Here is a 26,501-nt window from a genome sequence, read left to right as displayed (position 1 = left end):
TGCCTCTGCTTGTTTCTGAAGAGTCAATTGAAAATCTTTAGATGCCATGTTTGTGAAAAGCTACAGAGGAGAACTGAGAGGCAGAGTTGAGATGCATGAGCTGAATTGTCTTAGAGACAGTAGCACATAGTAGGAATAAAGTGCAATATTTATGTGGGTTGGGTTATCTCAGTACTGTATAAGCTGTTTAATTTTTCATGAATTTCGCAAATTAAGTTGGATTGCGAATTTAACACGCGAAAATGTCACCATGCCCTGAGGGTAATAATGCATGAACATTAGCATCGGCGTCCATCTGTAAAAACAACATCTCGCAAAAAAGTCTGTGACCTCCTCATTCACGAAAATATCTGAATGCAAAAATAACAGCTTATGCAGTGTATCTTAGGCTTACTTGTTCTGTAAACTTGGGGGTTGTTGTTGTTTTTTGCTCCTTGCATTTCAAGTTTTTGGGGAAGTGTTTGACCAAATAAGTACAGATGTATACAATGTTCAAGTTATGATGAAGAAGACTTTGTGTTGCTTCCTCCCCCCCCCCCCCCCAAGAATTTGTGAAATCACTTTTTTCATACACATACATCTGCATGTAAAACTGATGCTGATATATATCTATCCATTCTTTTAATGGCTTGCACATAGTAAAAAGTAAAATGCCCGAGGCACTGAAAAAGTTTGTCTGAACATATATGTTTGCCAATGACTGTGTTCCTTCTAAGGGTTGTTTTGTGTTTGCTGAAACCATCCAGGTATTTACCTTTTTAGAATGATGAGCAAAGTGGAGTTGTAATAGGAAATGACCACTCTGAAAATGGTAAAAAATCTATCACTGTGAAGTTATGCATGTAAATTTTGTGCTTGACAAAGCTTACCATTTTCATGTGCACAAGTAAAAGAAAACAGAGAGGGAGAGAGAGAGAGAGACAGACAGACAGACACAGACACACACACACATACACACACACACACACACACACGTGAGAGCATCTTTCCCAAAAGTTTTCAAGTGGTGGTGTGACTTTTACTTGCTGTATCTGAATGCATGTTGTATATCGAGGCACAAATTCTGTCACGTCCAGTTGATGAGCACCAAGCCTGCCAAGAATGATCCATGCTCCCTGGTGAGCCCTGTCAGCCAGTCAGTGTGTAGGAGGGGAGACCTGTGGTGTGTGTTGATGTACACAGCGGTAAGTTTGTTGTCAAGTGACACTTGTTCAGTCGTGGAGTGATGGGTTTGTGCTAAGTGTTCACTGTGGGTGTTCTGGTGTGATTTACTGTGTGTGAGTGTGTATCGTAGGCTCAGTGCAAGATGCTGAACCTTGTTTTACCATCTCCCCATTTTTCTCAGTGGTCTTATACTATTTCGAGGGTGCCGAATCTGAATCTGGATGATGCCACTCTTGCAAAGTCAGAGTCTTGCATCCTTGAGGGTTTTCAGATACAACGTATTACAAATGGCCACCAAAGTGGCTGCCAAAAACTGAAATTCCAGTAATATTTTCTTCCAACAGTGACAATTGAAAACAATTTGATATTTTACGAAGTTAACCCTATTTCGAGGGTATTTAATCTGAATCTGGGTGATGCAGCTCTTTGATCTTTGATGTTTTGAGATGTTTAAGATGACCGACGAACACCAAAATGATGCCAATATTTGAAATTCCTTCATACAGTATTTGTTTTTTTATTAATGGTAAAAATGTGAACAAATGATGTTTTTGCCCCTTTTCGAGGATGTAGAATTTGAGTCTGGATGATGCCACTCTTGTTACTTGAAGGATTTAGGATATTCAAGATGGATTGCAAACCTGACATTTCTTGTTCTCAATTTCTCAAATCATAGTAATCTTGATATTTACATGCTCTTTAAGAGATGAAAGTCTGACACTGACACTGACGAGCATTTACTATGTTGATTGCGTTGGGGCAACGGATACTTTGCATGTTGCGCCTCAGCGGTTGGGCTCGTTCGGGATGGTTGTGGTGATGTGTTGGTGGTGGTGGTGTGTGTGCGTTTGTTCCTGTGGTGGGTGTAAAGTGAAGAATTGTGTTGGGCCAACGGATACTTTACATGTTTGGCTTTGTTCGGGATGGTGGTGGTGGGTGATGGTGGTGTGTTGGTGATTGGTGTTGGTGGTGGTGTGTGTGTGTGCGTTTGTTCCTGTGGTGGGTGTCTCCGCAGTTGCGTGGGGGGCTCGTGATAAAAGAAAGAAAAAAAAGGAAAAAAAAATGGCGGCTTCCAGGGAGAATTCCGCCCGATCATCCAGGGTTGCATCTCTTTTATTGCCTTCTTGGTGTTCCGCATGAATGATCCCGAATCGCTTAGCCTTTTCATGCCAGCCGTTTTCTCTAAAATCTAGTGAAGACAGCATCCAAACATCATAACCACATAATATTGGATGATGTGAAAAAGACTTGCGCGTGGAGACCAAACCCTTTATAGTCCGGTTCAAGTGCCCACAATGTAGCTACAAAATAAAGACTTAACCCCCTAGAAACCACAATCCCAGAGTTCCAGGGATTCTGTATACAACAGGTTGTGAATAGTGATGACAGTTTCAATACCCTATTGGTAGACTTTTCCTGTCGTGAAAAGAGACTTCGTCCCCATGTATTCTACCAGTATGGTTGAGGATTGAAGCTCAAAAGACTGGAGTGGACAATGGATAATGCCAACCAGGTTTTCTATACAGGTTGCATAAGAATAACACCGTTTATAATGTAGAGGCGTTCTGCCCGTATTTATTCGCTTCGCATTTAACAGAGGGCAGGCGTAGACACAAAATGTATGAATACAAGTGTCACGCCCCAACCTTAAATTAAAAAAAAAAAAAAACCAAAGCATCGCTCAAACTGTCCCTCTCTAAAATTCATTACTTGAAGTTTGAGATCTGTAATGTACACTTCAGACAAAAGCTGTTGACACGAAGAGCTCCCATCTGTTCATTAGGATACATGCACTGTTCATGCCTGAGTAGCCGCTTTAAGACTAATTTTCCTTCTCCTAACACTGGTTATTTCTCTGGTGAACTCTTTGGCACATTTTGTTTAAAAAATCACATTCAAATAAAGGAATACACGTGTACAAACATTTCATTTATCAAAACAGTTTAAAACTATTATAGGCTGTAGAAATGCTCATTTAAACCCGAGTACAACCTTTATATTTCTTTTAAGTTGTTTTTGCTTTTATTAATGTAGGCATGTGTCACCACCACAGGTGGACGAGAATGTGCAGTGATATGAACTTGGGGTACATATTTTGTTGTCGGCCTGTAGGCCTTTTGGTTTCGTTGAGGATAATGGCAGTACAAGTGGTCGTGAGTATACTATGTACGCATGCTTTACATAATAATGATAAGAATAGATAACACTAATCATGATAATAAAGGTCATATTATTATTGTTATTGTTATTATTATTAACATTATTATTATTATTATCATTATTATTATTATTATTATTATTGTTATTATTATTATTATTATTATCATTATTATTATTATTATTATTATTATTATTATTGTTATTAACATTATTATTATTATTATTATTGTTATTATTATTATTATTATTATCATTACTATTACTACAGTATGTACCATAAGTTTACTATTATTTTCATTATTATGCAGCAGCATTAACTTTTTTGTTCATTATGTTATACGATGAAATTAGCAGCAACCATGAAAACAAGAGCTAATTGGTAATTCTAATTGTTGCAATTGGAGGTTGGTGTATACTGTTGATGACGAAGATTTACATGATTATTATCAGTGAAATTGTTATTTTTATCCTTGTAAATTCTCAACGTCGCTTGAATTTCAGGTGTTGATTGTGGAGTCTATCAATGGATTGTCATATTGATAGTGATGTAGATTGATGAAGATGTACACGTTCATGTACAGTCATCATCGCTTATTATCACTGATTTTATAATTCTTTTCATCATCACTGGTTGAATATCAGAGTCATAATTTGTTAATAATTTTAATTTCATGTCGACTGGCATATTACAGAACAGACAAACATGTTATAACTTTGGATTCTTTCCTAAACTGTTCAAAACAAATGTGACTATCAAATTTCATTCAAAATTTTACGTGAAATACAGCTTAAAGGACAAGTTCACCTTCATAAACATAAGGATTGAGAGAATGCAGCAATATTAGTAGAACACATCAGTGAAAGTTTGAGGAAAATTGGACAATCCGTTCAAAAGTTATGAATTTTTAAAATTTTTGTGTTGGAACCGCTGGATGAGGAGACTACTAAGGCTCGTGATGTCATATGAGTACAACAGTATAAAGAAAATGTAAAGAAAATTCAACATATTTTCACTTTTTTCGCACAATAAAAGAGCACTTGACTTGCCTCTTTCTAAAGGCAATGGGAATAATATTACCCATAACATATGTCAGTAACGAGTCGAGGGAATGTATACTTTTTTCAAAAGATAAAATTTTGTGAAATTCTCTTTTATTATTTTCCTTATATTGTTGTACGCATGTGACATCATACACTGCAGTAGTCTTCTCATCCAGCGGTCACTGAACAAAAACTTAAAAAACTCATAACTTTTGAACGGATGGTCCGATTTTCCTCAAACTTTCAATGATGTGTTCTACTAATATTGCTACATTCTCTCAATCCTTATGTTAATGAAGGTGAACTTGTCCTTTAACATAATGAAATGTGAAAGCCTTTCTTCGTCTCTAAATTTCGTCTTTGAAATAGCGCGGAGTCAAGCTTGGTTTCAAATCCTACAAGAATGTTATACATCCCAGCGGCGGATCCAGGAATTCCGTAAAGGGGAGGCGCCTTTGCAAAATTAAAGGAGGGCGCACGCACCCCCATTTTTTATTTTTATTTCTTTTGTTTTACCCAAAAATAAAGAGGGGGCGCGCGCCCGGTGCGCCCCTCTGGATCCGCCACTGCATCCGAATGTATTCATGGATTACGAAGAGCTCGCCACGGCTCCAATACACCTCTGCAGAAGACACAAAAACTGCCAGCGCGCGCTCTCTCATTCATTTTCTTCTCTGCATTCTGTCATGACCTGAAATATTTGTCTTCATACTACAAACATCCAGTATACGTCTTTCTCTTGTGGTGTCAGGTTTATTGACAAGTAAGAGACAAATGTGCTTGGGGATATACATGATTATGTGCGCTGTTGCACATAGATAACTGCACACGATATATACATACAGATCGCTATTCCTAGCCTGTAATACATTGTACTTGAAAACGACTGAAATTTATCTTTGCATTAACTTCAGTGGAGACGCACTTCAAAGTTTCAACACACTCAACCCTTTTACATCCTGTGATGTAAACTGCACACAATAATGTAATATACGTGACTACACTATGTGATTATGCGATGATAAAATGATAATCTGTAACACGTGGTTATCTGCCACATCACATCATTGTCTTGAATCAGAATATCACTGTTAAACCATCTTTCATTTCTCTGCTCAGCAGCGTTGTCAAGTCCCAGCAGAACAAAACCACCAAAGGCATGTTGAAAAATCACCAAGAATTACTATTTTCATGTAGTATAGCTACCAAGAATGGCTATTTTTATAAACTTGCTTGCATTGTGTGCATATTGTGGTCACAAACAAAATGAATAAGAATACTAGAATCTAAATTATCAAACATTCAGATTACACAGGTACGGGAATAGACCATAATAAAAGATTACTTGCAGCCGTTTGCAGTAGTGCTGCTTGCATAACAGTATACATGATTGTAATGCACATCGTGTACGATGTGTGCGTGTGTGTGTGTATGCACACGTTATGTATCTAGAGTTTTTACAGTGGACTGTCACGCAGTCTAAGAGGAAAGCTACATTTTGGGGCTATTTATGATAGTTGTCTTTTCACTGGTTCCGAAATCACTTTAAAACGTCAACAATCACCAAAATATTGATTTGGTGACATGGCTAAAGTTTTCTCACTGTGGATTTTCAACAACAACAACAAAAAAATCATCAAATTTTACCATTGTTGTGACTGAGATCACCATCTGGCAACGCTACTAACCAGTACAATCTCTCCCTGACAGTCTTTCGTCAGGTTTACTACAGCAACACTGCAGTGTGTCAAATGATAACGCTCATTCACAATAAAATTTATAATCTCCCGACGAACGAAGTTAAAAGGAAGCTTGTTAACAGTGCTTAGTGATGGCGGTCTTAGTGATTATACCACCCGTCAACATTACTTGTATAAGTCTATAATGATAATAATAGATTAAGCGATTGCAATAAAATTCTTTTGCAGGGAAGTAAATGACTGAAATACAATATGGATGGTAGTGATAATTTTACATCTCAAGCACTGCTTTGACCTGAAACTATTGTAATAATGGTGGCATATATTACGTACACAAACCACGTATAAACCTAATTAAAGATCGATCCCATCTATAGATATAGACAATTCCTTCTCATTAAGCCCACTTTGCCGTTTAGAAAAAAAATAATATTCCAGGCTATCGTTAAAACTTAAACTTGATTTTTACCTTACAAAGTCATTGCATGGTATAAGAAGTATAAAGTGATAGCAAGCAATAATATTCGAATTCGCAATAATCCTTCAAAAATTGAAGTCGGGTTCCATACAGCATTGGTTAGTAGTTTCACGTATGGATCACAAGATAAACGGAAATGTCACATTTAACGTCATCTTATATTGTTACTACAATGAGATTATTCTAGACTCTGTGTTGGAATAGGTTTGTTGTTTCATCTTATTACTTTGTATCATGATGTCACAAAATCATTTGTCCTACCAACAGACTGATATTCACGGAGGGGGGCGGGGGGGGGGGGGGAGGGGCGAGGGACTTCTTGGGAGATTTGCCGTTAGATTGGAGATGACTTGCCACGGAAGTTTTAAAAGGAAGAAGAAATGCTTGGTATTTCTTTGCGACAAATCCGAGTTTGGAATATAATCCGGAGTGGCGCACGGCGCATGACAAAATGTTTACGCGAAATCAGCGTATCAGCCAACACATAGCGTCTCAGGTTTTACCAGAGAAAGAACCGACAGGTATAAAATTTTGCTTCTGGTGAACACATTTACATATCCATATTTGGTTTGAATTGTCATAGTTAACACTCACGGAATCCGTATGTGCAGTTCGCAGTTCTCCTGTTGAATCATGTTCCATGACATTCCTAATGATCTGCAATAAATCAGGGGCCGCGGAACATTTTATTTTATTTTATTTTATTTTATTTTTTTTTTTTTTTTGGGGGGGGGGGGGTTAGCGGGCAGAAAAGGGTTCAGGGGTAGTGCTCCAAGGTAGTGGTCAGGGTAGAGCCCAACGTGGGGGGTTGCATCGCATAGTATTAGTCACTCTTTCCGCGGTCCTTGTATAGATATGTATGTATGTATGTATATATATATATATATATATATATATATACATATATACATACATATATGAATTTTGTATTTTTTGTATGTGTTCGTGTTCGTGTATGTGTGTGTGTTTTTATGTGTCTACGATGATAAGATTGCTTACATATAAGCACGCTACAACGTATCGTGACAGTCATGCCCTCTATTAAATAGTGGTGACATTAAACACCAAACCAAACAAATTGGACGAAGTGTGTCCTCATAAGCTAATCTATGTGAACTCTCAACAGCGCGTCTATTTACTTTCAATATGTCATACTGTAACTGCATGCACTGCAAGTTCCTATACATTTCTTTATTTTGGAAAAAAATAAACCTATTGAGGAAGGTTTTACTAATGCTTTAAGAGGAAAAATTATTTCAGGAAATGAAACCAGAAAGAAGGATCTTCCAGTGATGTTTTTTGAGGCAAGTACATTACCACGGACCTCATCCTGGGCCCCTGTTATATGCCATCACAATTGTCATGTGCTGCCACCAATCAGAGATATTTCTGGCGTGACGTGTCGAGTACCTGCAGCTTGAAGTGCGCCCCGCGTGTTGATACTTGGCCAAGATAACGCGTCGTAAACACACTCACGCCGCAATCACACCAACACGTTACAAACCACGAAGCATCAAGCGTTCTGCCTACCTCAAGTGGTACATTATTTACCCACGAACAAATTTTAAGTCCTATATAGTGGGAAATTTGCTCTTGTTGCAAGGATGACGAGTTAAACGGGGTTTGATGTCAGTTCTCACGCTGTGAAACAAAGTTGGAACATTTATAGCCAATTTGCTCAAACGAAACAACACCTACCGCAGGATAACGGAAGAAATAAGCAGGAACTAGCTAGTGACGGTTTGAAAAGCGTTACATAAAGCAAATAAATCAAGATGTTTGATACCGGTGTATTCAGATAATGAATATCATTAGTTATAGGGTGTCATTAGAAGATCATCGTCTTGTTAAAACCTTTACAAGGGTTGCTGTAAATTCGTGGTCAATGTTTTATATCTTTATTCATTCTTTTCTTCAGATTTCTATATTTGCTATGACGTGGGTTTGAGAGAGAAGGTAAGATTCTATCAATTTTGTAACGCATTGCTACCGATGAGAATATGCAGCCGTGGCTTGTGACTGTTCATCATCGTGCTTCATCCAGGCCAAACTCACATCTAATTCTGCTTTGAATCTGCTTATTCACCACCGTCGAGAACCTCAGCCTTCTGGACGTGACCGTCTCCGGGATTGTCGAGGTCGACGACGTCATTCGCGTAGTCGGACGCGACCTCTGCTTGGGCAAGTTGAATGGCTCGTACCGGGACCCCGACGTCCAAGTCGGCGGCAACCTCAGCAACCTGATCAAAGTCCAGGTCATCGGCAACGTGCTCACCGGCCACTTGTGCCTGGCCCATTTGTACGGCGCGCACGGGTGGGATGACGGCGTCTGTTGTCTCGGCCCGCTGTTCTAGGTCAATGACGTCCTTGCATCCATCGGACGTGATGTCGGCCTTGCCTAGCTGGACGACTCGGACAGGGGGACTGACGACGGTCTTCAGGTCGTCCGCTCGCTGCTCCAGGTCGTGGACCTGTGGGCCGTGGTCGGTGGCGACATCAGCTTTACCCAGCGTGACAGCACGCACCGGCGGAGGAATTGTGGGCTGAACTTTGGCTTGGTGTACTTTGGTGAGCGGCTTAGCTTCGACTGAGGACAAATTGATGATATCGGAAAATGGCGATTTAAAAGTCATTATTCCGCTTCTCAGTAACCGATTTTATGTCGGCATACAAGTTTCTGTGTGGATGTTTGTTTCATATCGCCCATTATGAAAATACCATTCTCAAAAACATTAGTCTAATGGCCAGAATCATTGAAATAAACAAGATCAGTTGAGATAGATGATGCAGAGAAGTTAAAGTTAGTGATTCAAAGATTTATTTGCTTACCTCGAAAACTTGGAAGCTATAATAAAAGTAGCCAGCAGTCGTTAGTAATGTACAGTGCAGTTGTGCGCCAAGCCATTTTGTTCTCGAACTCGTGGAAATCCGCCCTCTATGTCCGCATGCTTGTAAGTTTGTTGTGGCCAGAAGCTTGTCAGTGAGAGAGCGATCTGGAAGCTGACATGCATTAGGAGATCTCGGCATTCGCTGTCTGCATATCTCATTCATCATTTGACATTCAAGTGGAACTATTCATGTTTCAGCAATGTGTCATAGTACACTCGTCCTGAACGTCTACATAGCTGTCTACGTCTAGCGGGCTGGAGGTTAATGCATAAAGCAGCTCAGAGGAAAGTTAGTGGTTTGTTGCTTATCTCGTTTACCTTATACCCCCATCTCACTAGACGGCGATTCCGCTACGATCATCAAAAATCGACAAAGCGCGGCGGATCGTGGCTTGATCGCTTTAAATCTTCTCCATAGTATCTTGAGCGGTTCAGAAGCGCGGAGGATCGCCATCATCGCCATGGTCGGCGACCTCGCTACGGAAGTCATGAACATGTCCAAAACTTCCGTAGCGAGGTCGCGACCGATCGCCGTGGTTTTAGAGCGTATCGCCATCGCCTCACGAGCGCATTAGAAGCGCCACATTCGTAGCTTTGACGGGGTAGCATCGCGCAAAGCGTAACTCAAGCGCATCAAAAGCGGCTCCCATCGCCCATGAAAATTATCACTTGTACAGTAATGTATTACGTAACAGGAACCAACCATGAACGATAGAAAGTGATGCACAGACCAGATGGTGGACATGGAGAAAAGCGTATAAAATTCATTTTCCACGTACACTCGGTACGAATCTGCTCTGTTTATTAAATTGTTTGTTTGTCATATACCATTGCAAGACAATGAAAGTAATTAAGTTGTAATCTTTTCAAATATATCTTCATAAAAATTGTCTCATTGTAGGATACAATTAATTTGTAGTTTGCTCGTAAGCCGGCTCTTTAATATTATACACGTTTTACCCTTTTAATTGAATGGATGACTTAACTAATAGTGCAATTTCACATCAAGTTGTAACTGGTGTGTTCTAGAATGCCAAGATGTAAGGGTAGAACCATATTCTGCATATCCATGTTAATTTGACACTGACATCTGCCTGAAGAAATTCAATCATGAAACACATTTTATACCCCGATCGCTTGAGATCGTAGCATGAGCCCGGCGTAAACGTGTCACTGTCGCTCCGATCGTATCACTGTTGTAGCGAGGTCTTGATAAGCGTACGAATATCGCAACACAGTCGGTTCGATCGCAGAAGCAGCGCGTCTCGTCGGCCTGGAAACGCGGGAACAACGTGGCAGAGTCGTAGTATCATTGTGGCGCTATCGCCTACAGCGCAGGTTGAGCGTAGAGAAACCGTATAGTAATCGCCTCGGAGGCCAAAAATGGAGACGGATGGCGATCGCGCCACGATTTGTTAAATCGTCACAGATCGCCATGGTCGCCATGGTCGCCTTCCTAGTGAGATGGGGGCCTTAAGTACCAGGGCTCGACATTAACGGTGGACCGGTGGCCCAAGGCCACTAAAAATTGATGTTGGGCCACCAAATTTCGGAAAGGATATCCGTGGTGGCCCAAATGAATTGTTGTGTTTCCGTTTATTTTGGGTCACTGCATTTCTTTTTTTTTTTTTCTGGTATTCCGAATGAAAAAAAAAAATGGATACTGTCAGCCCTGCCTTAACAACTTATTTTTTTTTTTTTTTTTTTGAAAGCAGATTTTTTTTTTTCTAATCATCTTCTTGGCTAGTTGTAATAGCGACACCACTAATTACTAGCATGCTATGGGATGATTTTCGTAATGAAAATGTGAGACCAGCGAGTTTCACTCCGGTATCCCCCGATATACTTTTCTGCGGCTTACCATGATCATGTAAAACGAATGGACGCTCTTCACTGGGCCCATTCCTTCACGTGGTAGTAAGTGGAGACGCTGCATTTTTCAGGCTGCGTTCGATATCGCGTATCTCTCGCCTGCTCCCACCTGCTTGTAACTGTAACTGGGATTTTGGCGGGTGCAGGCCAGAATCCCAGCAATACGAGGGGCGGGGTAGTGCGTCTGGACCCTGGAAATCGCTGTCAGCACGTCAGGGAAAGTTTTTACAGCTATTCATGTTTCCTAGATCGTTTCATTGGGTAAAGTCTGACGTCACAATAAAATAGACTCAATGGTTGCATCAAGGGACCGCTTGAGGCAATTGGAATAATTAACTCGCTACAAGAGCCCAAATCAATGTTTGAATAATTGCGCGTCTCTGGAAGAGTATACATTATTCAAAAAAATTACATGTGATTTGATTTGAATACCACTTCCGATAATAGCTTCGAATAATAACACTAAACTTGAGGATAACATTGCAGTAATGCAATAAGTAGTATACTGTAGCCTGATTCCACAGTCCAGTCAATTCTGATGATGACTACGTATTGATTTGATTATGCATGGCGGCCCTCAAATGAATACATGATTTTATGTAACTAACGCTGATATCATAATCCACTACAATGTCAACATGAAGAAATGTAAGTTTGAAACCATAGGAAATGACAATTAACATATGCGACATTAAACATTGGTTTAGTAGCAAAATATATATTTTAAAAAGTTACTCTATAAAAGCAGAGCGGAAATGGGTCATAGGCGCCACAGGAGGGCGGTATGGAGAGGGAGGTATCACCCCAACATTCCGGAACCACCCTCTGCAAGATAGGCTTTACACACCACCCCTGGCTCGATGAATCGGAGCGGCAAGAATGTTCCCCCCAGAGCCCGGTGTCTGGAAAAGGACACCCCACCCCAGTCTGACACCATCGCTCTCCGGCACATTTATGGATATAGCATTTCTGCTGTTTGTTACCACACGCAACCCAACGCTCTTCTACCCCTGATGTGAACGAAGTCTGCCGCCAGCGCAGATAATGCAGAAGTTGTGCAGTAGTACGTGCATTTGAATGGCTGTTTGTGTTTATGTGTTTATGTGCCTGTGCGTGTGTGCATGTGTTCCATCCATTGAAATATCTGTTAGTTGCTATAGGAGGGAGAAACACAGGTCAATTCGGGGATAATCAAGCAACAAAAATGTCAACAAGGAAATAAAGTTTTGCCAGCAACATGAAAGGAAATTATGAAATTGTTCGTTATCTTTTAATTCATTCACCTGATTTTGACCTTAAAAATTCAAGGCGCTAACCGGGTTTCCCTTATTATTTGTCGTCCTGTATACCGTGATATTGCGACTGACACGATACAGTATAATTATTCGTTACTTATTGTGAAGTTAATGTAGACTGGATGTATCTCGTTCAAGGGATTTTCTCCAGGGTTGTGCTACATTGCCATTACGTACACGACTTTACAGTGTGTGGGACTATGTGTACTCATACATCAATAAACTGTGAATTGTGTTAGATTGGCAGAAATAAACAAAACATTCCTGTGATGTCATTGAGTTAAACGTCGTCAGCTCGTTCCCTGGAATTCCAGGAATGCGGAAGACATCTCGCACACCATAGACCGCCGTGGCCGCGTCCAACGCCGCTCCGCCATAGGCGTCACTCACGAGCCGTTTCAAAGCAATTCTCAATCAAGTTCATCATCGTCAATTGAAACGGGAATGCAAGCAATTTACAGTCCATAGCCTACGAATCAACCTTGTGCGAAGAGCAGCACAAGATTTTTGAGGTGTCCCTATAACTATGTAATGGTATGGTGAGTCCCTTGTGTATTACCGTTTCACTATATAAGAACTTCAAGTAGATTTTAACAAGAAATCAAGCAACTTGAAATACCATCATCACTCACCGCACACACAAACGCTTACTGACGTGCAAAGAAACTGAATGTGCAAAAAGATGTCTAGCCTGACCAATATATTTGTCAGAAACGCCCCTTGATAAGCTGGAGTATACATTGTACACACTGAAAACACATGAATGAAGTTCAAACGCATTCAAGTGCACCTATTAATCCACAGATTATCAAACTAATGTTCAAGATGTTGCAGAATAACTGTACATGTTTGTTTACTTTCTATCCTATTCACGGTATAATGATTATGCTAATGATAGTAAAAAGCAAACAACAACAACAACAAAACAAAACAAAATGAAAAATACGAGCCGAAATGGCCGACTCGGCATGACGAAAAAGTTTAGCTAATATTTTATGTAGATCACATTAATTATGGAGCCAGGCTAGGATTGAAGACTTCACTCAAACATTTTCTTCTGCTTTGTTCATGATGTCAGTGTCGATATAGCTGTTCATTGAATTTTAGGCGGTTGATCAGGAACTACATGTAGTTTGTCTGATGGAAGTGTCCGAGTACCGGAGAGTCTTATACCATTTTGTGACAACCATCAATCACCTATATCATTCTTTTTTTTTTTAACGGAAGTACAGCGCTATAGTATTTATAGGACAAAAGCTTATTTACATGAGATTGATTAATGTGGTTATAGGAAATCGAATCTATGAGATCAGGGAAGTGCAAGAGAGATGCACGTCCCTGATGAGATAAAGGGGTGGTATACACCTCGACTGGATAGACTGGTAGACTAAAATACCAGGCATACCTTTTCAAGATAAAGGTGTTCCTGACATTATAAAAGCTTTCCCGAGGCTTGCCGACAAAGCTAGAACAATATTAGCACTACATGATTACTACTTGAACCTCAGACTTGATTCTGAACTTAGCAAGAAAAAGTACATTCTGTAGCTCGTTTAACATGATTATAGGTCCCTATTGAATATATCCATCATAAATGCAACATATCATCAAATTTGCTTTTGTCGATTTTGTCAAAAAAAAATGTGTTTCATCAGAAGGGCGTGATCCTTGTCATGGATGTTGCACTGGTGCGGACACACAATTTACATGATTGAGAGGCAAGTGTACAGGTGCACTCAAGCGTGTCTAGCTAAGAGCTGTTGGTGACTTTTAATACGCAGTAGCCATTAAAAGCAAGAACACACTGAAGACGCAAACGCACACATAAGAAGGCAAAGAAACAAATTGTTTCAGGCTTTATCTTTAATAATTTGCCAACGAGATTTTAACCATGCAATCACACTATGTTGGGTACACACACCTTGTCTGAGCCCAGAGCGTGTGGCTATAAATTGCCTTATGAATTCAGCCATAACACCAAGTCTCAAAAATCGCACATTGCAAAACCAGATCCATTTACATTGCTCTTATGTTACGTTCAGGCGAGGCATTCCGTCATTCTTTGACTCACAGAATTCACTTCCAGGCATTTTTCTTTCTTAAACTTATGATTCCAATTCACACTCCGTTAAAAACATTAACAAATTTATTACAAAACAAAAAGATGTGACGCAATGTTCTAAAATAGAAACATTAAAATTGTGAATACATTCTGACGTATGAGAAGAGAAAAAAATAATAAACTCTTTCCATACACACTGTATATCCCCTCTCTCTCTCTCTCTCTGTTCCTCTATTCGGAAAGACACTCTGTTTTACGATATATTCACTACTTGCCACCATGCACTAAAACTATAGTCTCTTAACTCAAAACTAGACTACATATTTGCGATTCAAAACATGTACAAGTGTGTACAAAAGAACGAAAGAAAAAGCTTTTGATGGGTTTCCGTAGACGTGAATACGTGTTTGAACATATTATATGCTGCATTAGAATATTCGTGTTGATTTACACATTGTACATGTACTTTCATTCTTGACAATACAGCGTATTTGAAGATTACAAAAAACACTAATACAAAGAGTGAACGATTAATTAGAAAGGCTTAGATGCTGCCTTTGGACGAGGTAAAATAAGCTATGCTTGGTTTCTGATTAATTTAGGATGTTTGCTTGTGAAGCTGCAGGAAACGTGAATAGCATTGGTATAAATGATGTGCTTCAACTAGCGGTGGCGCTGATATCATGCAAATTAGGGGTGCATGGAACCTTCTCAGCAATTAGATTTACATGGCTTAGCATTTTTTGTCGAATAAAAAAAAAACTGAATCAGATTCTTAAATCACATGAGAAGTACAAACACACCAACTCATTAGACTTTAGCCAGTAAGATTTGAGAAGTTAAATAACGATAAATATTGTGATCATTAAATGGCTTATTTACATCATGGTTTGCACTTAACAAAATCCCCCCAAAACGCTTCTGTGTTACGTTAGTCATGATAAACAAAAGAAAGTGTGTTGTAACAACAAACAAAAAATATCACAAATGAACTAGAGTACACAGTGTCGCAATCACTATCTGCATTATTCTCAAACGCGAAAAAAGGGGATTCCCATTTCCGCTAGGAACTACATTGTATAAATGTATTTGTGTATCCTCTGTTGATGACGATGAATAAGAAAATATTCTCATAGAAAATAAAACTTTTCTTACAAAAATGTGAATGACAAATCACAAATGCGTGCCGAAGATAACTATTATAGCTGTCTGACGACAGGGTCATTCTCGTCTAAAGATTCAAGACTAACAAATGGCTGCTTGTAATATATTTCTGTTAAAAAAAATAATGCCTAGTGTATATTGTCAATTGAAGAAATACACTCTAGTATAGTGCACTTATGGAGACGATGGGGGACATTATTTTTATCTCGCTCACTATCTGACTTAGCAATCTCAGCATGTTACGATCTACTGCTGATAGACCAATCAGAAGCAAGGTGAAAGCCTTGTGATCATCCAGTAGAGATTTCAAGTGGGTGAGAGATTGTGGTAATTTTAGAAAAAAAAAAAAAGATATGGACTCTGGAGGTCCAGCAAGCTGCTACAGGTGACATGGGATTAGACTAAGTAGTGGGACACCCTACCTAGGTCGTCATGCGACTCTACGATTACGGGTCTGTAGCCCACGGTAACCCTCTGGCGCCTGGTTGGGAAACTGCCGTAGAGGTATCCATGCCCGTAGCCTGGAGAGTAGATATCGGTGTAGCTGTTGGGGTAAAACTGCGAGAAGCGAGTTGAAGCTGGTTTCCTCTGCTTTCTGGGGGTACTGTAGGTTCCATAGTAACTTCCAGTGCGGGATAGGTAGTCACGTGATGCGTAGTAATACGGGTCTGCTTCGCGTAGCCCAGTCGTTTCGCCGACGCGCATCAGGGAGTTGCGGTAAGATGGTGGAGGGACCAAATTGTTGGCGTTTGTCACGGATTTTCTCGGGGGAATCGTCTGCGGTACCATGTAGCGGGACTTCACGCTTTCGTATGCTCGCTGTTGGTAGGACTTTCCAGCACCCGTATAACTGCTTGAAACACTGGAACTGCTTGATGGCAGTGGAGTGCGAGCTGTTGGTGGGACCGACTTCGATCTCCTCTTTCGTCGAGGGACCACAGGCGTGTAAGCTGGCGTATAAGCTGGCGTATAAGCTGGCGTATAAGCTGGCGTGTAGGCTGAACTATACATGGTTGGCTGCTGGTAACAATAGATTTACGACAAGAAAGTCAATCTACAACCAATCCAACTTGAAAAAACGTTCTTTATTCTTGAACGGAGAAGATGGTAGGACCGTCAGCTCTTACTGAATATTACAGTAAATCTTACACGAGTTACTTTCCCTTGTGGGCAACACTCAAACAGGCACAAACACACAGAGACGTCCAACGCTAGCAGACAGCCAGACGATTATTACACCAGCTGAATTGGAGGCACCCTATGTAACGCCTCGAACAGAGTGTCTGGGCACCTTTTCGCTCTGCCTGCATGTGGAAGGATCGGCCGAACACAGGCCTGATGACATTTGCTGCTCGGTGAGGGGCAATAGGACTGCCTTTCAGTGTCTCCCTGTCATCCGATTACAGGTTGGAATTGGCTAGTGGGCCACCTCTGGGTTAGGCGAGACGTCGTCACAACATGCCAGCTGACTTATATAGCTCTGCCATTGGCACGGCTGTGTTTTGATATACCCTCCTTCCAGCGAGCCCTGGGGATGGAGCGGAGGTTATGTTGACGAAATGGGCGTGGCCTAGGACGGGGTATATCTAGTCATAGGTGAGGGAAGGGGCGGGAGGGGGATTGGGGACAAGGTCGGTATGTTGGGGTGAGATGGTGGCAGGAGTTCACATCCTACCAGATGGCGTACGTGTGTATGAGTGAGTGCATGTGTGTAAGTTGTGTGTGTGTTTCGTCCATTTGGAAGGGTTTATACGTGCCATGAGGAAAAGACAAATACAAGTACACTAGTACAACCATTAATGTTTAGATTGGAAGTGAATACAAAAAGGCGACACTTGAAAATACACGGAAAAGAAGAACAAAAAAGATGAAAGGAAACTAAAGAAAGACGGTAATTTATTATCAGTCTTTGTTTGTTGGTAGAAGCTACGATTGGTGTGCGGTATGTGATTATAAACCTGACCAAAGCGTAAAATGGTAGTAATCTATGGAAAATGAAACAAATGAAAAGAAAGGACAACAAAACAATTACGTGAATAACCTGAACTTGCCTTGCGAGCAGTAAAGATGTATAATGAGAAAGATCCAGAAAAAAAAAAAATCAGTGGCAGATAAGAAACAAAATGAATTTTCAATAGTATAATTTTATCAAATGTTGCCAATATAATGCTGCCTAAGTGAAATTAATGTTTGATACCAACATATATGAAAAAAAAATCTGTAACTCCAATCAAGATTATATCTAGATGAATCTATTAGTTCTAAACCGGAACTCGTAATTTATATCACTATTCGTAATCATTATTCTGAAATCTAACTAAAGGGCATATAATTTTCATCGGATTGATGTAGATGCGATAATGTGAATCGCGATTTTAGCAATAATTGTGACTTAGTGAGATTAACAGTATAGTGCAAGTAATATGAAATATTCAACGACTGACCTGCCATGAAACAAAACACACACACACATACATGCATTATAATGTGTATTATTCTATGTACAGTTGTCTAACAAATACATTGTGATAGGACTGGAATCTTTGCTGCTGATATCCACGCAACCCTTGTTTTTACGCTTATACTTGTTCATAAATAATCATAGTAATGATAGAAATCATAACAGTAATGATAGTGATAACATTGAAAATAGTAATAACAGTCATCACAATTATCGTGATAAGAATATGATTTCTTACACAAGGTGTGATATCCAAATTATTTTACCACTATAGCATTACACTCATCATAGCCGTGACAGTCACGTGTTTCTAGTTTAAAAAGTAACCATGGATAAAACGCCTCTAATCACACAGACACACATCATTAATTGGGAACAAGTCCCGGGAATTCTTACCTGAGGGTCCATAACACTCTCTGCTATACTTTTCTCATCGCTCGTGTTCTCGGAAATTTTACACTTTTCACGCCAGGAAGAAAGCTGCAAATATGCTAACCCCTAAATATAAAGGACGATTGAATGACATCAGGCGTATTATATTACTGCTGAAGAGCAGACTTACGGATTAGTAGAGTATCTTACAACCAGCAGCCATCAGTGGAAGACGGTTATATGGACAAGCGCCCTCTTCGGAGGTAACGAGTCAGCACATGGGGAGAAAACTTCAAGGGTCAATAGTAGACCAGCCAAACCTCAAAAAAGGCTCTAGATAAGGATTCGACGGCATTTTTTGTTAATGCTCCGTTCTCATACTGAAAGTCTTGCAAAAATACTAAGGAATAGCGTACGGCCGGATGTCACGCGCGTTTTTGCCGAAAAATGTCATTTTTAGCACAAAATTCAGAAGCATGTCAAAAATCACGATTTTTATTTTTTGCTTGCATTCAATTGATATTTGAAAGATCATGAGTTTCAATTGCCCCTTTTAATGAAATTGCAATTTAAATGTGTTTCCTTAGCAATTTAAAAAGTCATTTTGTACAGCCATATATGGGGCTCTCAAATGTTTGGGTGTCGTTTTCTCGAAATAATATTCACAGATTAATTAACGTTCTGCAAAGTTTGCTTTTCCAAGCTAATTAGATGATCTTCCAAAAGTAATTTAATGTTTTATAAAACTACAAGTGCTTCTTTAATTGAATGTGTCAATATTATTTCTAGTTTTCTTGAAGAAATCTTTACTTTTAATCAAAACTCTGAACTTGCAGGAACTCAGAAAATGCATTTTCGAGCATTTTCCAGTAGCCCCGCGCAGCTTGTGTGCGCGCGAATACTTAATACGTGTGCGTACGTCTACCCCAGTGCCGTATATTAATATTGACCGATTCGGGTTCGTTGAGGGCAGCAGACATTTTACGGCACAGGGCGCAGCCATAGTGGGTGTATCAGCCGACCCCCCCCCCCCCTGCTCTCCCCCACCCCGGGGCAACATGTTTACACGCACTTGTAACAAAGGTTCGCGCACTAAGCAAGCATTCGCGCACTCAGTACGAGACGCCTATTGGCTAAAGCAGTTTTTCATTCTGCGCGCGTGCTAATGTAGGGAGAGGGGTGGGGGAGTGCGGAGGGGGGGGGGGGGGGGTCGGCTGATACACCCACTATGGCTGCGCCCATGCCAAAAATACACATAGCGCGTCACAGAATCGGTCAATACGGCACTGGTCTACCCCACCGAACTAAAACATAGTGGAATGCGTGTCCCTATTCCCAACATACACGAGACCGTGCAGCCAAATTTACCGTGTTGCGTCGCCATCTTGTTAGGTCAATTTTTCCTTATATGGAGTGCACGCTTGGGCGAGGTCAGACTGGGCCACTGGTACGCGCGCAAGCAAGAGTACGCCGTCCAGTGGCTAGTGATTATGACATAACAATGCACGTTTGTACATGACAATGGCCTTGCGCTTCGGAGACATAGCCCGCAAACAGATCGAGAAGTTTGGCGGAAAGTTACGTGGAAAGTTTGCGGTCACACTGGCAAAACTTCGAGTTAAACTTCTCGATCTTTTGCCAGTCTGACAAAGTCGATAAAAAGGGTCTATAGAGCTCGACGAAATCATGTGTGCACGGGCGCTGTGCGTAGGCTGTATGGCGGCTATGCGGAGGACTCACATTAGTTCTTTTAACATGTTTGCGGCGTTTTTTTTTTCTTGCTGTTGAATTTCTAGATTGCTTTATTAAATCTAGAATTACATATGCACCGTAAATAAATCAAGTTTCTTCATTAATAAGCACTTTAATTTAGGCATAATGCTCGCCACTAGAAGAAGTTAGGCCCAGAGTTTCAGTTGCTCATCAAAAGCAGGCAAGATCCTGCGTCTGTCTTATTGCTTCATATCATCAGTGCTTCCACTTTTCAAGGTCAGTCCTCCTGAAATCGACACTAAAAACTCCTGGCATTTACAAGAATATCCTGGAATTTTTCAAACAGGCTACAAATACATGATTAATTGTGAGGTAAAAATGACAGAGGTAAAAATGTCATAGTAAAATGGCAGAGGTAGAAATGGCAGAGGCAAAAATGGCAGAGGTAAAAATGGCAGAAGAAAAAATGGCAGAGGTAAAATGTCAGAAGTAATGAGAGCGATTTCGTCAGAGGTAAACGTATGAAGAGGTTTTGAATAATGACCTATAGCCAGAGCAAACTGTATTTATCAAATTATCAAATCCAAATTGCAGATTTGCAGAATATTTATTGAATTATGTTTTAAAAAGATGACAGCACTCTCATTATTCTGATTTTGATTCAAGTGCAGTGGCGTAATCTGTCTGTTCAGAGGAATAATAAACCAGCTAAAAAAGAGCCTAGTATAGGCCTATGGGAAATTATCATTATTATTATTATTACTAAAGGGGGTTTCAACAATGCTGCATAGCCCTTAAACAGTATAATCCTATATGTTGTTTCGCCCAATGAAGTTATCACACACACAAACATACACACACACACACACACACACACACACACACACACAAACACACACACACGCACGAACCCACTTTTGGTATAAATATATACTTCTATACGCAGATATACAACATTTACTCTCACATACACACTCTTACACAAACGAATTCCGCTCACTTCCAGGCTAGTATATTGTCATTATTTTTCATTTTTTGAACTGTTTAGTGTAAAGAAGTGAAGGAGACATTGTCGAAGCGAACCGTTAATTTTTCACCTGTTCTATGTTATTTTCTCACATTCAGGTTTCGTAGGAGCCTATATCTTTCTCACAAGGCCTGATAGAAGTAAAAATACAAAACGCAAAAAACAAACTATAGCTAGATGTATCGGCAGACATCAGTAGGCTCTGGCAAAATATTTCATTACATTGTTCAAAGATTTAGGAGTGATCCCTGAGGTCACTCCAAAATGAGTGAAAATGAACATTTTCACTCAAAATTCACTCCAATTTCACTCTAAATTCACTATTTTTTGTATTCACTCCTTTATGAGTGCATATTTTCACTCAATTTTTTTTTAGAGAGAGTATGTAGCACAGGAGTGTAGGAACATTAGTAGAGCATTTTATGATACCCCTATATATATATATATATATATATATATATATATATGTATATATATAACATTTTCGTGTAATTAATGATTTGTTTAACCCCTAATTTGGGGGGGGGGGGGGGAAATACGGAACATCAAGCACTGAGAAATTAGATAACCATCATGACCAAAGCAGGATTTACATATGCTGCGGGGAGAAATGTAACACTATGCCCTATTGAATTTCTCCCAGTGATAACAAAAACAGTAAAAGATCCCTGCCAATTTTTCATACCTGCATGTCTGTTATCAAGCAATTTTATTTTCAGAAGTTTGCACACTTATTAAAATACCTATTAACATAGTATAGGACCTACGAGATCTAAGTTTGATATTTTACTGACAAGATACCTACTGTATGGTAGTCAATATGTCCTTTTTCAGGTGTACCGAGGCTCATACTGATATAATTGGATTGTTGACTTGCCGACCATTTTTCAACTTATATACATGAGTTTATATTTCTCCCCGTGTCCCATTTCTCCCCGGTCTCCCCCGTGCTTTAATTATTTCAGGAGAAGGCACGAAAAGCGCGTATTGCTAGAAAGGTGTCAGAAACATGAAGGAAAATAAAATCTCTGTCACTTTTACCTCGTCATCTTGCATTTCTACGACTAAATTTTTATCAATGACATTTTTATCTCTGGCATTTTGACCACTGACATTTCGACCACTGACAACTTTACCTCTGACATTTGTACCACTGTCTTAATTATTTACCTCTGCCTTTATTACCTCTGACATTTTTACCTCTGCCATTCTTACCTCTGCCATTTTTACCACTGCCATTTTTATCTATGCCATTATTACACCGAATTGCACATACCTACTTGATCATACCATATACCTCCCGTGTTACCAGTGTGTGCGCGATTGATGAGGAAGTGGGGGTGGGGTGCGCGATATGACGCGTGCATGAACAATCGAAAATGAGAGAGTGGTTGGATCCACATAGCGTGCACTCCATATAAGGAAAAATTGCCCTATCAAAATGGCGGTGGTAGCAAGTTTTGGTGGCTGCGTATTTCCTGGGTGAACACGCATTCCACTATGTTTTAGTTCGGTGGTCTACCCCTACGAGCTAGCTACAGTATAAAATCTCTCGCGCGAGAGCTGCATGTTTCGGTCGTTGAGTTGGAAACGTGGTGACTGGAAAAGGGACTATTTCCTTCGAATGTAAGTAACTTAGTAATTAAATACATAGTTCTTTATTGCACTGCATAACGAAACTTAAAAATCTGTTTTGATCTAACAGTTAGATATACAACTTTGATCTGAGACTTGGTTAATATCAAGGTTCAAGCGCTAGTACTACGTTAGGCCGATGTCTTTAATCACTGTATTTCGCACCGATCCCGTGGGCGCGGGCATGCCTACCCACCCCCGGGCCGCCACCCGACCGTGCCGGCGGTGCTTGTTAGTGGAACACCGATTATTCCGTAAAGCACGTCTTGACGCGGTGCGAAAAGAGGCCTAACAAACATTAGGTATACGTCTAGATTTAGGTGTCTTGTTCGTTCGATCTAGGTTTGTAATCTATGGCCTCATCACATGCAGTTGGACTGAATCCTCGTCTACTGTTAGGTCTAATCTATCTAACGGTTACACTCTCTCTAACTGTTAATACTAACGTTAGTGTTAGACATTCTAGCTAGTAGGGGTAGTGTTACTCTAACGTTATAGTGTTAGAATGTACGGCTACGCCTGTTATTATGCCAAAACAATTCAATCGGGCTAGGCCCTATGATAGTATAATCACAATGAACTTAACACCTAACGTTAGCACATTAGCAGTTGTATAACGTGGACAGTACAGGCCCACTACTACTAACGTTACTGCGCTGGTTAGATATATTTGTAGGGCTAGAGCCAGGTCCAGGGCAAGGGGCTGTAGTCTATACAGAAGGTGTAGATGTAGATCTACCAACGTTTAGAGTCTAATATACTAGACCTACAATATAAAATCTAGGGCCGGGGTCTGAAGCATAAATAGCTGGCGTCTGGAATTAGGATCTAGGTCTAACCTTAGTCAAGATCTGGGCCACTGATTCTACCTAACGTTTGAGGTTTCTAGTAACCTACTACTCATATCTAGGCAGTTTTGTTGTAAAGACCCAGCTTACTAGGCCTAGCTAGACCTAAGTTTAGACATCTAGAGGTTCTAAAATCTATGCATAATAATTATACTATATATGTAGGCTAACTTTGATCAAAAAGTTCATGTTAGATCTAACATTAGAAGATCCTAACATTAGCTCTAACGTGAATTAGCTAGACTAATATTAGTCTCTAGAGCAGAGGTCTAAGGTTGATTCCACTCTTTCTGGTATTTGTAGACCTGTGGGTTCAGAAAAAGAGTGTAGGATTTAGGCCTAGGTGTTTTATATATAATCGAGTCTACAACCAAGTGATCTTGCCATTCGAATATGCCCGAAAGAGAGAGAGAGAGAGAGAGAGAGAGAAAGTGATCAGTCCTGACTGCCAACCTCTCCTAATCTGTGAATCATTTACATGTACTCTTCTAGTTTACAAATAGATCTAGTCAAAGAGGAACTATTTAGAAATGTCTTTACTCATAAGTACCAAGTTCTTATGTTAATGTCTCAAAGAATAAAGGTTCCTTTGAAAAAAAAAGTAAATATTACATTTTTAATGGATCATTTATACCGACTTACTGAAACCTAAATATCTTCCTTCTTCTTTTTTAACTTTTTAAAAAGCTAAAAAAAAATATCATTTTAATAAAAGAGATATATTTTTAGTTATAATTGATTTGCATGGGGAACAAAGAAAATTATGTCAATGTCAAGATGCCTTTTCAAAACAATCAAATTTCAAATTGATTTTATTTTTTGTTCACTGTTAGCTTATAAGGCTCTGCTTTAAAGATGAAAAAAATTATTTGAGTCATGTTGATTTCTGTTTTCAGCTAGATGTACCAACAAGTGGACAGACTGAGTCTTGTCTTCAAACTTCACCAAAGAGAGAGACATAGGCCTATCCTGACTTGCCAAAATCTAATTGTAAAGACTGAGCTCTTTCTACCTGCAACAAAGTGCAGAACAACCAGAAGGTAAGAAACGGTAAATGTCTTAAATAGCGGTCTAATTTGAAATATCTTTTAAATACTAACTTACTAAGTGTTTGATTATCAAATGTATCACTTCAGTGCCCATTTGAAAATAATGCCAAATCTAAATACATTGAGTATCAAACATTCCTATTCCATTTGAATAAATTGTAACAAGCATGTTTTCACTTTGACAGTTGCATTACAATGCAGTGTACAAGTACTTTGCAAACAAAGAGAGGAGAATAATCTTATACACGTGTATCTCCATTTATATAAGAAGGGGAGCAAATCTATGATCAAATGTGTATTCTTGTTTTCTTGTAAATTCATTGCATGTTCTATTGTAGAGGATCATATGAAAGAACGGTATTCTATCTACTGAAGATGAGATCATATAAAAATCAAACATAAATGTAATCAAGTAAGATATTATATGTAATGAAATATTTCTCAACCATGTCAATTGGCACAAGTGTTCAATGTGTGCACAGATGAAAATACGTCTGTAGTCACAAATCAATTAACTTTCCATTGTTATTATGTTGCGTTAAGTATGACGTAAGGGTGATATGCTGTGGTGTATTGTTCTTTATTTTTATCAAGGTGTCAGCAACAAATGGTCATGCTGAGTTTGTGATCACATCCACTAGAGTGAGGGGGAGATAGAAAGATGTCTTGACTGCGATGTGAATGCCCTTTCCAGCTCACAAGTAAGTGTCAACGATTTGAAATTAGGAATATCATCTCATGAATACAAACCGATTTATGCAAGGAAATCATATCCTAATCCACATACAAATGAGAGCATGATACAATCAAATATTTGTGTACAGGAATTACAGGTGTCAAGATGACTTCCATCCTACATAATTCATTTTCAGTAAGATATGGCTTTAGAGCATCAAAGATGATAATAACAATGACATGATTAATGTATTACATGTAAGACAAATTAATGTTGACAGTGACCTGAAGATCCAAAATCTCTATACTAAGGGATTCATGAGATCGTGATGATTAATTCTAATTCATGATGAATGTGTTTGTTTTTTGTTGCAGTATGATTATCCTGTTTCACTCATAAAAATGATAACTTATTTAAGTTTTTGTTAATTGTATTTTCGACCAGAATTAGCACAAAGTGGACAAAATGGACCCTGCAAACCACAGCCAACTACGGACAAGAGAGAGAAAAAAAAGAAAGAGACAGATGTCCTGACTACCAACTTCTAATCTGTGCATCCTGTACCCTATTTCGAAAGGAAATATGGGAGGTAAGCAATAATACATGCATGTAAAATGTAAACCCCAAATATGTTGGAATATTTTGACAAGCCTTTGACATCTTGACCAAATTTTTGACTGTCGATCGTTCATTGGGCAGAAAATTAACGCATGTTTTGCTAAATGAATGCAGTACTGCATATCCATGTAGTTAATCACTCCAACAACGAAGATTTACATGAATTAACGCTGATTATCTTTTTTTAGCCTCTGTCAAAGATGGTTGCAGGAGTTTTTATGTTGTTGCAGTCATCCATTCACACGCACATCTGTCCTATTCTCATCTTGCAATAACTT

The 26,501-nt window shown here is 39.5% G+C and overlaps 1 protein-coding gene and 1 long non-coding RNA gene across 2 annotated transcripts; one reads left to right on the top strand and one right to left on the bottom strand.

Annotated features, from left to right (window-relative positions):
- Window positions 1–8,621: 8,621 nt before the first annotated feature.
- On the bottom strand, window positions 8,622–17,252 carry LOC140232068 (uncharacterized). The gene is made up of 2 exons (XM_072312223.1): window positions 16,247–17,252; window positions 8,622–9,130 (listed from the first exon to the last, which is right to left on the bottom strand). Exons 1-2 carry the CDS (start codon window positions 16,833–16,835, stop codon window positions 8,622–8,624), a joined length of 1,098 nt encoding a protein of 365 aa, XP_072168324.1. The 5' UTR covers window positions 16,836–17,252.
- A 5,735-nt stretch (window positions 17,253–22,987) lies between these two features.
- On the top strand, window positions 22,988–26,110 carry LOC140232246 (uncharacterized). The gene is made up of 4 exons (XR_011901476.1): window positions 22,988–23,023; window positions 24,777–24,920; window positions 25,524–25,630; window positions 26,050–26,110. It is a non-coding gene; the product is annotated as an uncharacterized lncRNA (long non-coding RNA).
- The last annotated feature ends 391 nt before the right edge of the window (window positions 26,111–26,501 follow it).

Source organism: Diadema setosum, chromosome 1, assembly GCF_964275005.1.
Source record: "Diadema setosum chromosome 1, eeDiaSeto1, whole genome shotgun sequence".
Taxonomy (NCBI): Eukaryota; Metazoa; Echinodermata; class Echinoidea; order Diadematoida; family Diadematidae; genus Diadema; species Diadema setosum.
Note: the sequence above shows the minus strand (reverse complement) of the source record. Positions and strands in the feature narration are given on the sequence as shown.